This window comes from Condylura cristata, unplaced genomic scaffold, assembly GCF_000260355.1.
Source record: "Condylura cristata isolate star-nosed mole 26May11 unplaced genomic scaffold, ConCri1.0 scaffold00009, whole genome shotgun sequence".
Lineage (NCBI taxonomy): Eukaryota > Metazoa > Chordata > Mammalia > Eulipotyphla > Talpidae > Condylura > Condylura cristata.
Window position 1 is genome coordinate 27,095,624 of NW_004567110.1, and position 18,840 is coordinate 27,114,463.

The following is an 18,840-nucleotide window of genomic DNA, read 5'->3' on the forward strand; positions in this document are numbered from 1 at the left end:
TTTTTTTTTTTTTTTTGGAAAATTTTGTATTACTGTTTCCCCTCCTTGCTTTTTATTGTTCAGGTTTTCTATTTCTTCCTGATTCAGTCTCAGACATTTATATGATTCTAAGAACTTGTCCATTTGTTTTAGATTATTCAATTTGATGCATAAAGATGTTCATGGTTGTCTCTTATAAAATTTTGTATTTCTCTGCTATCTGTTGTGATTTCTCTTATTGCCCTCTGACTTTTAGTGATAAACCTGTACTCATTCAAATCACTGTAAACCTACACATTTTTTTTATAGCTCCTTTGAAAAAATTTTTTAAATTATCTTTAGTTTTCAATATTCCAGTCACAATGTATCTGACCATGGTTTCTTTTGAGTTTACCACAAAGAAAAACAGGCCTGAGATAAGGTGAACTTGGATATGTAAAAGCTTATCTCTTTTTTTCCAAAATCAGGAAGTTTTCTGCAATAATAAATTTATTGTTTTCAGGCCTATAATCTTTCTCTTTTCCTTCTAGCTCTCCAATAATACACATATTAAACATTTTTCTCAAAGGTACTGAGGCTCTGATCCTTTTTACCCTCTCTGTTTATCAAATTTAATAATTTAAGATCAAATTCAGTGATTCACACTTCTGTCTATCTGAACCTCACCTAAGTTTCATATAGTATGATATTTTTCTTTCTCAAGTATTATTTTCTATTTTGATGTTTCATTTGATTCTTTTTCTATTTTGTACTTCTCCATTGAGAATTCTTCCCCTTTTCAGTATCCTTACTTTTCCCCTCATAATTATTACATGTGTTTTAAAGCTCTCTTGTAATTTTAAAACAAGTTGGGAACATTCATTTGTATGATAGACAATTGTTAATGTTGCTTTATTTATTAGAGTACACAGAAATAATTACTGGGGTGAGTGGGCTTAAGTGGGATTCTCCTATGCTAGGACTGCATCTCTTATGCTTCCCATTTTAACAATTTGCTTGATAAAGTATATAAAAAAGATGAAGCCATTTGTCTACAATTTGTGTGTTAGAACTGTCATCCAAAAGTGCCATAAACTGGGTAGCTTGAAACAAGAGAAATTTGTTAAATCACAATTCTGGAGGTTCCACTCTATAGTTAAGGTATCAGTAGTGGCATCTTTCCTCTGAGATTTTTAACAGAATTCCTGTCTCATCCTAGCTTCTGGTGGCATCCAGCAGTTCTTGCATACCTTGGTTTGTAGCTGATTACTCCAGTCTCTGCTCCATCTTCATAAGCTACTCTCAATATGCGTCTATGTTTTGTCAGTCACGTTGGTTTAGGGCTCACCTACATGACCTCATTTCAACCTCACTAACTCTGTAACATTACTAGACAGTCACAAACTGAAATAATGTGGGTTAGGAGGACTTCAACATAATCTTTTTTAGGGAGAACACAGTTCAATTCATAATAGCTCCTTTTGGAAATGTTTTTTGAGCAACTACTAGGAGTAAACTCAAAAAAATATTTCAAGAGAGGGTAAATCATTTCATAATTAGTCTCTTTTATATTATTATGGGTCAAACAGAACAGCAAATGGCCATTAAGTATTTAATATTGTTCAAAAGTATTTAATATTATTATAAAACAGGGATCATGAAGGATGAGATTTTAGTTTTCTTTGATGGTGTTCATTTAATGTAGGCATCTTTTTATAATTCAAATTACATGCATTTTTATACTAAGGTCATCATGAATAATTGACAGGTCCAATCTTTTTCCTAAATAAGTCAATGTGTACTCTATTACAGATGGTAGGTAAAAAGAGGCAGAGAGGCCCTCCCTGGTGGCGCAGCGGGTTAAAGCACAGCACTGAGAAGCTTAAGCCACTTCCGCATGAGTTCGATTCCCGCCTGCCCCGGAGGAGTCCACATGGCGTGGCAGACCTCTCCTAACCCGCCCGCTGCTCCCCTCAGCAGTGTACTTTGTTGATCTGCCTGTTCTGCTCCCCACTCTGTCTCTGGTGAATCCTCTCACCCTCCGCATCTCTGGCCTGTACCCCAGTTCTGTATGAATAAATAAATAAATCTTTAAAAAAAAAAAAAAAGAGGCAGAGAGGAGATAAAAGATAAAACCAATAATGAATATATTCACTATAAAATATGGAATCATATTTGAACCAACTTCATAAAAATAGGCTTGTAATCATTAATGGTAGACTAAGCATAGATTTATCAACATTGTGAAATTTAATAATATTCTAAAAAGAAATGTTTTAAAATTAACTTCAAGTAGTATTCCTATGGACAGTCTATATAGAAAGCATATATAATTTATTCGAAGACAAACAATTGTATAAAATTAACAATTTGCACAAATTCAAGTGAACTGAATCACACTGAATTGTAAAATTGCAGAATAAGCATATTTAGCTTATTCCAACTTAAATGTTTTGAGATTAATAAAATTTTCTTTAATGAAACAGTAAACATTACCCTTTTTTTAAATTACATGATGAGTCAAAGAAGTTCCAAGTGACAGTGTGAGTGTGAGTATATATTTGATCACCAGCAATCAAGTCTGATAGTAAAGAGGGTCTTGAGCTTTTAAAAACTTTACATCTACAATTGATTTCATTACATCTACAATTGATTTCATTACATCAGTGAAAAGATGCACTGATGCTGCATTTTCAGATGAGTTTAAATTTCAAAACCTGAGTGGTTAAGGCAATTCTTAATCTAACATTTTGATTTTGATGTCCCAGTTAAAAATACCTTAGGACACAAAGTAAAAGGGAAATCCTTCAACAGAATGAATGACAATCGTTCTTAAATCACAGTATTTTAAATTTCCTTTCATAAATAAAATTTACTAACCTGGGGATTGGAGCATTTTATTTCAAGTGACTCTAGGTCAACATGGAGACAGACAACAAATGAATGCCTTGTGTCAGGTCCTGTAGCAAGTAGTTTCTGAGACGTAACTGCTAGGGTAGAAGTACAACCCATAGGCTCCACTAGGCAAAGTGTCACCTGCTTTCCAAAGAGTGTATATATGCTGAAATGATGTAAGCTGATAGTCCAAGGGAAAGCATCACCTGGCATAATGGGGATAAAAAAGCACATACATAAAAATATAGTTAATTGCCACCCAATAATAAGATGTCTGTTGCCTATAATTGAAATATAAAACATTTAACATGCCAAAATTATAAATCAAATATGTTATCCTAGAGATAAGGGTGCTAAAAAATTTAGATTCAACTTAAAATTTAACATTCAAAAGTGTTTATATTATTGTAGCATATTGCTATCTCAGTAATATTATAGAATATACAAAAATGGAAATGAAATGAAATAAAAATAGAAATGTGAAAAATATAGAAATTCTGACTCTATTCTAACTCTCTCTTCCCTACTGAGTTATACTCCGTAAATTTTTAAACCATGTATGTTGTAGACCACTAACATGTTAAATTAAGAAAATGGAATCTTCTTTGTATGGTATTAAGTTGACTAGAGACAGATGAGATCAAGAAGAAATAAACAATTTGGCATAGTTAAGTATAAGTATCTGCACTGTGGAATCCCTGGCCCTTCTCATCTTGGGGATATTGTCTTGGTATCCAGAGTTCCTGCTTGTCAGCTAAGTGTAGGATCATGCAGGGAGCCTCTCACTACTGGCAAAAATCCTGGTATAAGGGACACACTTGAAAGCAGTGCCTGATGAAAACAGCAGGCAGATAGTAGAACAGAGATAACAAGTTTAGACCAGTAGGAATAATGGAGCCCCCCCAGGCAATATCCCCTTGTTACTCTATCCTACTTACATCCTCATTATCATCCCCCACTCATGTACATGCCCTACTACTTGATCCACTTTTGTCTGTGATGTCAATAAATATGAGACTGCCTTTGGGTGGGAGCAGCACATTACACCCCTGTGTGGATGTAATGGATCCTATCCTCTAGGCCTCTCATTACTCCAGATGGATTTTGTATAATCTGCCTCATCCCACGCTGCCCCAAACACTGCCACCCCAGGAAGCAACACTGCACCAGTATTATGAGGGTATTTAATTAAAAAACAGTTTTCTGACTTCTACTTAGGACCTATGTAAATAAGGCTTTTGTGTTATGATTTAGGTATCTTCTTTTTTTAATTCTCATAGTATAAAACATACTTGGTAAGAGATAAGTATTCATAAATTTTAGTATTAAAAGAAAATTTGCTTTCCTTTTTCATTTTATTCTCTTATCAGAAATTAACAGATTTATGTGACAAAACCATTTTCATTTTTATTGTGACATAAAATTATAAAATAATTGTTAAAAGTATGTTCACAAAAGTTATAAACATGTTCACAAAAGTTATAAACATTATTGAAATGGCAATTTGGTGGAAAATTATTCCTGTGTCTTAAATTTTTGACTTTGCACATCCATTAGCACTTGTCAATATACAAAGAATAACATAGACTTCTTTTTAAGTAGCTTGACAATTATAAAACAACCAAAAATGCTTATTTTCTAATTAGAGAAACTAGTAGTACTTCACTGGAGATAATTCAGAAAATACAGTATACAAAGGAACAAAAAATCAATTGACAATGCTTTATTATCTTCTTTTTTTCACTCTAGTGTTGGACATACAGCATGAGAACCAAGATTACATTAATTCTGTGGTTTTCAGTGCTTAAAAAAATGCCAAATGAGTAAGTAGACTGAGTGTGTCTCTGTGTGTGTAAACACATTTAAAAGGAGCCTAAGCATGCACTTGAGTTATGACATTCAGTTATGCTAATGAGTAGATTCTCCTAAGTTTGAAAGTTCCAAATGTGTTGACCAAATATAGTTATAAAACCAAACTTTAAAATTGAGACTTGGATAATACAATAAATCTAGCTACATAGTAGTCCACAAAACTTACTGGAAACAATGAAAACTGCATAATAATATGTGGTCAGCACCATGGTACTCTGCTGTCTTAAGATTTAAAATATTTTGCCCCCAAGAAAGAAACTTTAAATCATCTGTAACTAATTTTGAAATTATTTTAAATCCTACACAAAGTTCCATGCTATTTACAAAATAAAGACTTTGCCAAATTTGTCTTAAAATATTTTGGAGTGATTTCAGATTACATATTTTAAAACTGGTAGTGAGCTATATATAGTTTTTCAAATTTTATGTTAGTCAAGAAATGCTAACTGGTGGTTATGCTGTCTGAATAGCTCCACACTGAAATTAGTTACATTTTTAAAAATCTCAAAATATGTTGGTGCTATCTCAGATAAATGTTTCTGCTGCTGCTTTGGAATCAGACCAATAAAACAGTGTGTATCATATCCTAAGTACTAAGAAGAACCTTTTAAAGTAATGCTTTATACCCACTGACTTAGCACACAGATTGTTTTTAAAAAGTATAGTTTACCTAGAATTTACCTGGGATTTTTAAGATGTAATGACAAAATTCCTACAATTTCTATTAAAAAAATTATCAAAATATAACTCAATGCATGCACAAGTATTTCTTGTACACACTTACACAGATATGTACATAAAACAAAGTAAAATTACCTTATGTATTTATATCACTAGTGAAGTAATATTTCTGGAACTCCCTAAAATGTATTCAAATGTTCATGACATTCCAGAACCATATTCTATTCAGACCTTCATGACTAGTATTTTTACTTTAATTAGAAAGCTCAAATGCATCAACATTTCATTTTAGAGAGAATTACTACTGACAGAATTCATAAATTTTCAAACAGTTTAAAGAACAAGAAAAAAATAAAGCAAAAAGACTGAGCTTGCTATTTAGGAACCTCTATATTATTGTTAGGGGAAAAAGATGTACTGAAAGAACTCTACAGATACAGGTTTTGTGGACTCCACCCCCACTCCAGACACAGAAATTACGAATCCCAGCGACACCAAAGAGAGGACTGCTAGGAGCCGAGGGTAGAGTTAAGCAGCCATTTTGGGTTGTTTTGGATATAAAGCAGGACATGTTGGGCTGAGAGCTCTCTCTCGATCTCTCTTTCTCTCTCTCGATCTTTCTCTCTCTCAGCCTCGTGGCTGGCTCTTGATCAGCTTTCAGTGTGCTACTGGAGTTCCAAATCAGTGGAACTGGTAGGCACATTAGTTAAATGTATCTTTGTCTTTCCCTGGGTTGCTCCATTTCTTTTTCCCTTGTAAGACAGTAAAATATTTTTGACTATTATTGACCTTTTTGTGTGTGTCTGCAGTGAAATCATAAGCACACAGCTTAGGATTCACAGACAGGCAACACAGTTCACAGTGGGTTGCCCTGTAACAGTTTTGTGCCCAGCTGGGTTGCCTGTCTATGGGTCCTCACCAGTGTGCTTAAGATTCCACTGCACTGCAGACACACACAAAAAGATCAATAAAGGGTTTATTTACAAGGGGGGGGGGGACAACCCAGGGAAAGAGAGAGAGAGACAAGTTAACTAGTCTTGTCCACTGACTTGGAATCCCAATAGCACACTGAAAGCTGATCAAGAGCCAATGAGGGGAAGCTGCCAGCCATGAGGGGAAAAGAGATAGAGAGTGCCTCAGTCCAACATGTCTGGCTTTATATCCAAGACAACCCAAATGGCTGCTTCACTCTGCCCTTGGCTCCTAGCAGCCCTCCCTTTGGTGTTGCTGGAATTCGTCCTTTCTGTGTCTGCAGTGGGGGTGGAATCCACAAAATCTGTATCTGTAGAGTTCTTTCAGGACACCCTTTCACCCTAACATTATGAATAAGAAAATAATAAGACAATTCCACAGAAAATGATAATACTGATATAATTCAGATGAAATTGTGAAAAAGAGTGAATATGACAGAGTTTATGGACAAAAAACAATCAGTAAGACAGTGTTATAACACTAGAAGCAAAAGATAATGAACTATTTAAGTTACACATGAAAACTTTATAATTACACTTATTACTGGGATCAGTGGGCAATGACTAATTATACAGACTAATCGTACACAACAAATTTCTTATCTTGAACATCCATGGTAGGGTTCAATATTCTGGGAAGACAATCAGTCTTTCCCTTTCTAAAAATTCTATCTTACAAGAAAAAAATACATGTAGTTGAAGAAAAAGTGAATCACCTTATAAACATTAATGGGACAGATGAGGAAAGAAGTTCTTATATATAGATTTATAAACCATCATTGAACAAATCATGACCAAAATATAGATATAGCTGAGAATGCCCAGAGAAACTATAAATAAGGACAACATCTATATTTAAGGAAAGAGTAGAGAAAACAGAGCCATGAATGATATTCAACAGAAATGATAAGGAACCACAGAAAGGAAACCAAAGAGGGAGGTTACCTAAAAGTTATGAAAGAATTTCAAAAAGGAATGAACCAACAACATGACATTTCTGTTGGATTTTACAACTAAGATGTTGTTTTGTTAATTTATTAAGATTATTAAACCAACAAGGGTGCTAAATAAGGAGGCTATAATGGATGAAGTTTCCTCAAAACAGTGCATACAATATAATGTTTACTCAAAAAATGTCTTAGGAAGGGAGGAAAGAAGGGGAAAAAGATGAAAGAAGGGAAGAAGTGAGATGAATGGATTATATAAATTGTTTGGTCCTAAACACCCAAGAAACAAAAAAGATTGCTGCTAGTAAGTTAGACTCATTTGTTCAGCATAAATTTATTGAATGAAAAACTGCATGTTAGATGTTATTCCATAATGTAGGAACAGGTTAGTTAACAATATAAATACAATATTCTCATGGAGTTTGCATTCTAGTTGTGGAAAGAAAGATAATAAACTAGTAATTAGCTGTTAAATAGTATTCTCCAGTACCAAGCAGAGTAACTGAACAGGTGATGGCCATTTTAATGTAAGCACAGTCCAGCAAAGCCTTCTGATAAAGTTATCTGTTGCAGGGACATGGGCCATGAGATTATTTGGAAGAAAAGTGTAGAAGGGAACAGTAAGTGCAAATGCCCTGCAGTGGGAAAGTGCTTGGGTGGGAATCTGTGAATGCTTTCATTAAAAGTAATAACAGCTTGTATGCTAATTAGAGAAGAGAATTAAATAACATTCAGGAAAATAGTAAAGTCTATAACAGCTACTATAAGAAGCGTAAAGACATTTAAGGAATTATGAAAGTTTACAATTATCAATAAGAACAAGAAGTAATCTATTCCCCGAAATTTGCAGGAACTTCAGAGGAAAAGCTAAACTGTCAAAACGGTGGCAATAAGCCAAAGTTGCCCTTCATTTGAAGAAACTGAGAATCCAAGAGAGTATAAAACTATATATTTGTCTTAGTGTACAAAGTGTGTGTACAGAAAATGATTAAAATTCTAGGTGAGGACCACACACACAGTCTTCTTTGTAAAGCAGTCATGGGTTATTATTCTTTTTGTACAAATCATAACACAGCATGTTGCCTCATTCCTTAATGGGACTAAACTAAGGAAATAATGAAATGCAACCCCTTACACGCTAAGTATGAAGAAAACTAATTGTATATGAAGTGGTTTTTACAAAGGGGCATCAGTGAGATATATACTTATGAACAACAGAGGTTCACAAAAATTTGTCTCCCAAAATAAACTATAAACCTGGATATAACTGATTTTAAAAAATAGGTATTTCAGCAAAAATATTTTTTAAAAAGAAAGGCATACAACAATCTAAAAAGCATTTACATTCTAAAATTATAAATACTGGGTAAGAACTAATCTCTAATATTCTTGTATAAGACCTTATCTGTCTTCACAGTTTGCTCTGTGTGGAGTTCTTCCAGGGTAAAGCAGTTTACAAAAACTGGAAGCACTGGTGTCAAGGTCAAAGACAGGTCACTTGATTTGTTGTTATATATCCAGTTTTATCATGAAATGATGATCTTAGTATTGTTTGAACTCCACAAGCCTGATCCTACAAATGTGACTACAAGGCTAGAGTAATCCTAGCTGAGGTGGGTCACTTGCACAATTGACTTAGAGAAATGGATACATTCCTAAGTAAGGCCAAGACTGCATATTTGTGCATATTACCTGCACAGGGGCATGAAGAAAAGTAAATGTGTGGCAGATACAAACATGGCAAGAACATTATATGCACAACCTTGTATACATACAGATCAATCTACACATATAGTAGAGGACAAAGCCCTTACTTAAAAACAGTTTCTGTATGATTTTTTTTTTCTGAGCACTAAGATAAGAAGACACAAGTGACACCCAGTAAACTGAACTAAAAACAAAACCAAGGACAAAATAAATTTACAAGAAAACACTTGCATTTTTACAAGCACACAAACTAGAAGAGAAAGAAAACTATCCCATTTACTGTTGCATGAAAAATTTAAAAATGCCTAGGAATAAACTAACAAAAGCGGTAAAAGACCTATCTTAAAAGAAAAAGCACATGCAAGGAAACAGATATTCACTATTGATTATTAGAAAAATTAACATTTGTTAATGGCTATTTTACGCAACTCATTACAGAGATTCAACACAAGTCCAATCAAAGTCTCAATGGCATCCTTTAAATAAACAGCATATTACTGAAATTAAGTGAATTTGGGAACAGAAGTGATCCCAATAGCTAAAGCAATCCTAAGATAAAAGATAAATATACTACACTGTACTATAAACATATAAGAAATCGTAATAGTACAGTATAGAATAAAAATGGACACAGGCTACAGAAATAAATCAACACTTACATGGACAGTCTATACACACACTTCAAAATTGTTAAATATTTTAAGATGTCAGACATATAAAGAAATAAGGTTGTATGGCTGACTACAAAAAAATAGGCAGCAAAAGTGGTCTGAATGTCCACATACATATGTTGGAGGTAGTCTAATAAAACCAACAATGTTCAAAGAATTGAATAATTTTAAAAATAAAAGGGAAGTATGGTAACAAGTCGATAGTCTTAAAAGGCAAATGAAGCCATAAAATAACAAGCATGAACCAAATCAGAATTTAAAATAGTAAATAATAATGAATGAAATGAAAATTCTACAAGTAGCTCAACAGTAGATTGAGGACAGCATAAACATTATCAATTACAACTGAGACGGAAAAAGGCACAAAGTGATGTAAAAATAAACTATAATAAAATAAAACAATGAACCTAAAAACAAAGTTACATAAACCAAAAAAACAAAACAAAAAAAAAAAAAAAAACAAGAGGAGAAAAGAGGAACTAATATTTTAAGAAATAATGACTGAAAATATCCAAATTAGCAAGTAACAATGATACATCCAGTTAGTTCCATAAAAGCACAAATGAGATAAATACTAAAATAGGTATATGTAGATATATTATTAAAAGCTAAATAACAAGAAAAAAATACCTCAAAAGCAAAAACAGAAAAATAAATCATAACAAACACTTGAAAATTAGTATATTTGACAGTTGAATGTTATATGAAATTATGCTGAGACACAATGAAAAATGACATTCAAATAATTAAAGGAAAAAACTGTCAACTAAGAATACTATATACAGGGAAAAAAACTTTCAACCAAGAATGTTGTATACAGAGAAACCACAATCCAACTATAAAAATATTCTCAGATAAACGAGGGGCGTGAAGCTGGGAGCAAAACTGCTTTAATCTAAGGACCAAAAAAAAAAAAAAAAAAAAAAATTCTCTAGGCCATTTGAACAAGAGGAAAAAATGAATATCACATAATAATAAATAGATGGGTTAATAGGAAAGACTATAAATGTATTATTTCTCATTTCTTCTATTAATTTAAAAGGCAGTTGATTGTGTAATGTTGCATTACACACTTCAAAGTTGCAGCTGTAACTTAAAATGTTCTCAACACAAAACAGAAATTGTAATTATGTCTTAATAGAACTATAAATTAATACTGCCGTGGCAATCAATTGCAATATATAAATTTATCATAACAACACATTGTATAACTTAAGCTTAACATTACAAACATTACATGACAATTATCTCAATACAAAGTTTTTCTTAATGACACTATTTTATCTTTAGTATCATTAAAAAAATACATTTTTACTATTTTAAAGCAATGTGAATTATACTGGTTATTTCTAGAAGTCCAATGTGCTATTGAGCTATGGAGCCTATACTGGTTATTTTTAAAAAGTGAACAGAAAAAAATAGAACATATTTATATCTGCCATACTAGTTTTTAGTTTAAAATAAGCTTATATGTTGAAAAGGAAGCAAAATTGACAAATAAGGAATAAAAACAGGTTCCTATTTTAAACATCACAAAATCTGGCAGGTTATAAAATCAATATGCAAAAATGTTACCTTCCTTTATACAAATAATGTGTTAAGAAATGAAAAACATGAATCCATTTACTATCACACCAAAAATACATTAAAATTAAATATCTCGAAGAAAATGGGGGAAAAGGACGAAGGACCTGTACCCACCCCTTCAAAAAACAATATTGATTAAAGGAATGGAAAGAACCTTCCTGGTCATGGATTGAAAGAAACAAGATAATCAAAATGACTATCCTACCCAAAGTATTACATAGATTCATTAAAATCCTTGTAAAAATCTCAATGGCATTTTTAAAATAAATAGAACAGTATGGTGATTCATATGGAACTACAAAAGACCCCAGATATCCAAATTAATACTGACCAAAAAAGAGGGAAAATATGGTATTATACTTCTATACTTCAACTATATTATAAAACTATAATAATTAAAACAATATGACACATGAATCAATGGAATAGAATCAAGACCACAGAAATAAACCCACACCTATGTAGGCTAATACACAACAAATGATCCAAGAACATATAGTAGAACAAGGAAAACCTCTTCAATAAGTACTGTTGGAATGAATGGATGACCATGTATAAAATAATTAAACTCATTCAGTATCTCACATATACAGAAAGTAAGTTCAAGTGAATAAAAGACTGATGTAAGACCTGAAACCATAAAACACATTTTTAAAATAATGTAAAATGCTTCACAATATAACTTTCAGTGATGCTTTCACAGATATAATCTTCGTAGTAAGGCAAATAAGAGAGAGTATAAATAATTTTTGACTACATTAAGCTAACAAGCTCCTGAACAGCAAAAGCAGCCACATAAAACAGAGACCCAACTAAGTGGAAAAAATATTTACACACCATACATCTAGCAAAGGGCTAATTTCAAAGTTATAAAAGAACTCAGACAACTTGCTAGAAAACAAACAATCCAATTAAACAAAAAGGTAGAAAGCTAAATAGAAAGTTCTCAAAAGTAGAAATACAGATGGCCAACAGGCACATGAAAAAATGTCCATCATTACTTAGCATCAGAGAAATACAATTCAAAACCACAATGAGATATTACCTCATGCTTATGAGAATGACCCTTCTGAAAAAGATTTATTAGGGTAGCAACAAGTATTGGTGAGGATATGGAGAAAAAGGAGTTCTAATTTTTGATAGGGATATAAATTATAGAAATCTCTATAGAAAGGAGTATGGAGGTTTCTCAAAAGATTAAAAATGGATCTACCATACGACCCAGCAATGTCACTCCTAGGTATCTACTTGGAGAACACAAAACACTAATCTAAAGGGAAACTTGCACACCCATGTTTATTGCAGCATTATTTTCAATAGTCAAACTACAGAAACAACCCAAGTTCCCCAAACAGATGAGTGAATCAAGAAGATGTAGTTTAAGTAACATTATAATTTAAGAAAAGATAAAATCATGCCATTTCAACAATATGGATGGAACTGGAAGGGATTATGCAAAACTAAATTAGTCAGAAGGGGAAACACAAGTTCCAGATAGTATAACTTACAAGTGGAATATAGAAACCAAAGGGTCAGATAAAGCCAAACTCAAAAATTACCCTTGGAAAGGAGATTAGAGAGCTAAGACAGAGAGGGAAGGAACAGACAAGCACAAAGTAGGGAGGGTGCACAGAGGATTATGGTGGTGGGCTGTTGATGTTTGTGGTGCAAGCACTAAGGCAACATCACTGGAATGGGCAATCCTATATTCCCATAATACAGTGACAATGTAAAACAATGTTACTTAAATGAAGCAGAGTTTAAAACAAGTCAACAACAAAGAATCCATAGCTAAACATATGGCCAGATAAATCTGACATGAGTTACTAAAAATAATGTCTATGCAATTATGGTAACTACATCTAACTTCAGTTCAATGGCTTAATCTCATTTGCAATACACATATGATAGTTTCTAAGAGATTTATTTAAAAAATAACATCAAGAACAAATCTAAAATTCTTTCTAAACTTAATTTTTTCCCCAAGGAATCTCATTTACATATGGTCTAAGGGTTAAAGGCCAAACACATGGCAAAACTGTTAAGGAACTACAGCAAAGTCTATCAACATTTTTAGAATAAGTGAAAATTATGATAACCAAACTATGATTTTTTAAAATCTAAAGTAGAACAATCCATATAAACCACTAAGGTGAAGCAGAACTATATGAAAAATTAGCCCTTATGCTTTTCATAGATACTCAAAATTTTTCACATCAGATTCTATTAAAACTCACTAAATCCAACAATAGCAACATTTTAATTTATAAATGATCTTGAATTCCATTTCTGTCAAAATATTTTATTAAAGTCACAGGCAACTCTTTCAAAGAAGAAAAAACAAACCTCCGCTAAGCACAGCATACAAACCCATCTGCTCAGAGGTGTGAGCTGGATGTGGCAAATTACATCTGCAAGCCTCAATGCAAGTGCTCCCTAATGAAACTCAAGATGTTGATTTTGACCTAAACACCCTACACAGATTGGATCTGGCTATATTAGAGATCATTTCTCCCCTTCCACGGCAATTGAAATCAGATGACATGTTTCAACAATTTCCCAAGATACTGAACTTTAGAAGTCTACATTTAGTACAAGAGCCTCATATCTATTAATAAGAACACTTCCTGCTCATCCTCTTTACCAGTTTTGTAATGCTGGGGGAACAAGGTGAGGGAGAATTTTTTTTAATAGCATAAAGACTAGGATTTTTTTTTTCAAATTTGTTTATGCACCTGAAGACAAGTTAATTTTGCATTTTGTTAAAGTTTCTTTCTCCTAGTAAACATAACCATTTAATGAACAACATACTCTACACTTGTTTATTAAGCTATTTTGTGCCATGCTCTGTGTGAGATAAGAAGAGAACATGAACAAGACATGTAAATTTCTTGCCCTCTTTATCCTAGGAAGGAAATAATATATGTAATAGAAGTAATTAAAATTTAGATAAGGATCATAAAAGTGATGAATCAAGCACAATGGCAGTCAAGAGCAGGGGGCCCTGGCAAATGAAATACTCTGAAGCCTGAAGGAACAGAAGGAAAAGTCTGGAGAGATCAATAAGGAAGTCACATTTGCAGCATATGCTAAAGCTCACAGATGTGACAGAAATGTGTGTATTTAAAGGCACAGAAAAGACTATTGCACATGAGGTTGGGCAAAACCTAGAAAATGGAGAATGGAAGAAAGTAGGTCAGGAGAGATAGGCAAGCAAGTTATTCAGTACCTTTTTGTCACTTGGAGGATTTTAAAATCTCCCCCAAAGATTGACAGAAACATGCAAAGAAGGTCAGGCAAAAATAAGTTACTCTGCATAACAAAGGGAGAATTTGAAAGGCCTTTGGTAAAGAGATCAAACAGTGAGAGAAAAGAGTAAAGGAGAGAAAACTCATTACAGAGCTGCTAAGTAAGACCAAAAGTACAAAAATGTCAGAGGCCATTAGAGATCTAAAAGTTGTTTAAAACAGAATTACCAGTACCACTCTGTCCCTTAGCAGGAAACATTCCGTAAACTCTGTTATTCATGATTTTATGTGAGTGAATTTTATTAAGGGTTTTAAAAGAAGTAGATTTTATGTCCTTTTCAAAGATAAGGTTCCATAAATAGTTCCATCAACTTAGCAGAGAAAAATTGAAGGGAAAATGTATTTATTTGGTAAATGACTGCACTGCAAGTCAGGTCACGCATTTGGAAATCCTGCTTAGAGATTAACACTTCTAATGGCTTCTAGAGAGCACCTGCTATAAGACACATAATTTTTAAACTGCTTATTCATAATGTCATTTAATTCTCACAACATTTTGAAAAAGTAACTAATTTTTTTTTCTTTTTTACTACACAATACCCCTCAGTAACGGAAGTCAGTATGTATGTCTAAATTTAGAGTTCAAATTTTTATTCTCTGTGACTGCAAATAAAAACTTGTTGCGTAAACAGTAAAGATGTTGAAGCAGATGGAAAGAAGATATCATAAAGGAAACCAGAACAATGAATGATAAGAGAAAAAAAATCAGTATGGATTTAAATATTAAAAAAAAAAAAAGATAGCCACAAAATGGTATGTCACGTGACTACTTCATGTATAAAGATACACATTATATTTCAAGTCTTACTGAAATCAAGTCTATATTTCTGGAGAACATTTCAGCATACTGAGAAAGTTTTAAGGCACAGATAAAAAGAACCCATTTTACTTTTATTCTGGTGGCATTTTATTTTTTTAATGTTATATTGTTCTTATACTTTTTTTTTTTCCTGGTTGGATTTTAATGATACTCTGACTAAACAAGGAATCATTAAGTTTCATTTATGTGTGAATTATCTAGACGTGGTTCTGCCGCTTACAATCAAAAGGCTATCAACGTATCGGAAAAACCCATTTTATCTATCTTTAATGCAATCTTACATATAGTTCTTTTTTTACAATTAGAAACTCTGTGGCAATCCTTTCAAGCAAACCTATTATCACCATTTTTCAAACAGTATGTACTCATTTTATGTCTCTTTCACATTTTGGTAATTCTCACATTTATTTCAAACTTTATTGTTATTATTATTATATATACTCTAGTGATGCAATCAGTGATCTTTGATATTACTAGTATAATTGTTTTAGGAAGCTATAAACCCACCATACAAGACCATATAAGAGAGAATATTTAGCACATATATGCTTTATGTGTTCTGAGTTGTTTCTTCATCCCTCTCCCTCTCTTTAAGCCTCTGTGGTCCCTGAGACACAAAAACTTGTTGCGTAAACAGTAAAGATGTTGAAGCAGATGGAAAGAAGATATCATAAAGGAAACCATCCCTCTCCCTCTCTTTAAGCCTCTGTGGTCCCTGAGACACAACAATATTGAAGTTAGGCGAAATAATGCTACAAGAGATTAATTACCATGTTTTAATTTAAATAACATAATTATACTTTGTAAGATACCTCAAAAGCTGAGAAATGGGGAAAGGCAGGTCTCTTCAGCAAAATAGGTAAGTTGTAAATGCAAAAAAAAATGAGGTAGGTCTTCTAATTTAAGAAATTAAAAGACCTACCTCAATGAATATATGCGTAAGAAAGTAAAAAACTGTCCTATCGCTAATAGAGAGAAGATTTTAGAGTTTTGAATAGAGCTCAATCCAGAGTAGGGTACTAACTTTCTTCAATGGTACAAAGGCTGACAGAGAAGGGAATAAGTCACAGAAAATTCTAAAACTAACAGAAACTGGTTAATAAGGTTTAAGGAGGCCGGTTAATTAGGTTAATGCCATCACCAGAATATAAAAATGCAATACAAAGCAACAAGTGCTGATCCAGAAGGTATCACCAATTTAACAAGATTCTAAGCTAAGGTCACTGATGTAGGTGGCTACTAAACAACATATTTCTTTTATTTTTAAAATTTATATATTTATATATCTTTTACATCATTGTACATTTTAAAACAATGTTCCCTCCCCCATTCAGGTGTAGACCTCATAGAATTTCTACCCCTAATTCACCTGTGCACCATCACCACAGTCTCCTTTGCTCCTCCCCCGTAATTTCAACCCCCCCCCCCCACAGGATGTCTTTGGTTTATAGCTGTCTGTTTGTTTTGTTTTATATTGTTTATTTTTCCCCTATTTTTATTTGGCTCCCCTGTAAGTGAAACTATCTGATATTTTTCTTTTTCATTCTGACTTATTTCACTGAGCATGATCCCTTCTAGCTCTATCCTTACTTCTGCCGATGGTATGGATTTATCTTTTTTGATTGCTGAGTGTTATTCCCTTGTGTGTATGTGCCGTATCTTCTTGATACTATTTTTTGGGCAACCTGTTTCCAGGTTTTACCTATTGTGAATAGTGCTGCAATAAACATAGGGGTTCAGGTATCTTTTTGAATTAATGCTTTTGTGTCCTTTGGGTAGCTCCCTAGGAGCAAAATTGTGGGGTCCTATGGGAATTCCATTTTTAGAAGTCTGAGGAACCTCTATACAGCTTTCCATAGTGATCTCGTACCAGTCTGCACTCCCACCAGCAATGTAGAAGAGTTCCTTTCCACCACATCCTCTCTAACATTTGTTGTTGATATATATATATATATTTCTTTTTTTTCGATATGTGCCATTCTCACTGATGTAAGGTAGTATCTCATTGGGGGTTCTGATTTGCATTTCCCTGATTATAAAGAATATTTAACATTTTTTTATATGCCTTAAGCAACACATTTTCAAGATCTTTGAGATAGCTTCTCATTGGAAGAAGATGTTATCTAGGATTTGCATAGCTAGAGATTAAGACAAGGCCTAGCTTCAAAGCATCCAAAGAAGGCTGAGTCTCTTGTTTGGGACTAAAGCAGCTTTTGACATCTAGTCCAAAGCTCATTTACCATTCAGAATATCCTATAGTTATGCAATGATCCTATTCAGTATCCTAGAATTCTGCTAAATGTAATCTGCCTGTGCTCTGTAAATGGACCAAAGCCTAGATGATAGCACATATATTTACAACATGGTTTACTGGATATTTTGAGCACACTGTTTAGACCTACAGCTCAGGGAAAAAAGATTATTTTCCAATATATGTTAAACCCACAGCCAATATTATCCTTTCCTTTGAGATCAGGAAAAAGAAAAGGGTACCCACTATTGCCACTGCTCTTCAATATAACATTGGAAATTCTAGACAGAACAATAAGACAGGGAAAAGGCATACAAGGAATCCAAATGGGGAAAGAAGAAGTAAAACTATCCTTATTTGTAGACAATATGTAAATTTATGTGGAAAACGCTAAAAACTCCACAGAGGAACTAATCAAAACCATCCACCAGTTTAGCAAGGTAGCAGGATATAAAATCAACACACAAAAGTCAGAGGCTTTCCTATATAGAACCAATCAGAAGAAGCAGAAATTAAAAAAAAAAATCCCCTTCTCAATTAAAACAAAAAGAATCAAATACCTGGGAGTCAACCTAAGAAAAGAGGTAAAAGACCTCTACAAAGAAAATTACAAAACATTATTAAAAGAAATATAAGAAGACACCATGAAATGGAAAGACATCCCCTGCTCATGAATCGGGAGAATTAACATCTTCAAAATGGCCATCCTGCCAAAAGCAATATACAGATTTAATGCCATCCCAATAAAAATCTCAATGACATTCTTCCAAAGAAATAGAAAAAATGTTGATGAGATTCATATGGAACAACAAAAGACCTCGAATAGCCAAAACCCTCAGGTCTAAGAAAAAACAAAATAGAGGCATTACAATCCCAAACTTCAAGCTATACTACAAAGCCATAATAGTCAAAACTGGCATGTTACTGGAATAAAAATAGACATACAGACCAGTGGACTCAAACAGAAAACCCAGGTATAAACCCACAAGTTTATGGACACCTAATTTTTGACAAAGGAGCAAAGAAGATACAATGGAACAAAGAAAAGTTTGTTTAGCAAATGGTGCTGGGAAAACAGAGAAACTACATGCAAAAAAATGAAACTAGATCACTGCCTCACTCCAGTCACAAAAATCAACTCGAAGTGGATTAAAGACCTAGACATAAGAACG

At 33.2% G+C, this 18,840-nt stretch overlaps 1 protein-coding gene across 2 annotated transcripts in view; it reads right to left on the bottom strand.

Annotated features, from left to right (window-relative positions):
* Positions 1–18,840, bottom strand: part of VPS13B (vacuolar protein sorting 13 homolog B (yeast)) — a 561,763-nt gene that overhangs the window by 306,050 nt on the left and 236,873 nt on the right. For both annotated transcript variants that reach the window (XM_004679695.2, XM_004679696.2), the window contains exon 24: positions 2,839–3,059. In XM_004679695.2, the coding sequence (XP_004679752.1) occupies positions 2,839–3,059 (221 nt within the window). The remainder of the gene's footprint in view (positions 1–2,838; positions 3,060–18,840) is intronic.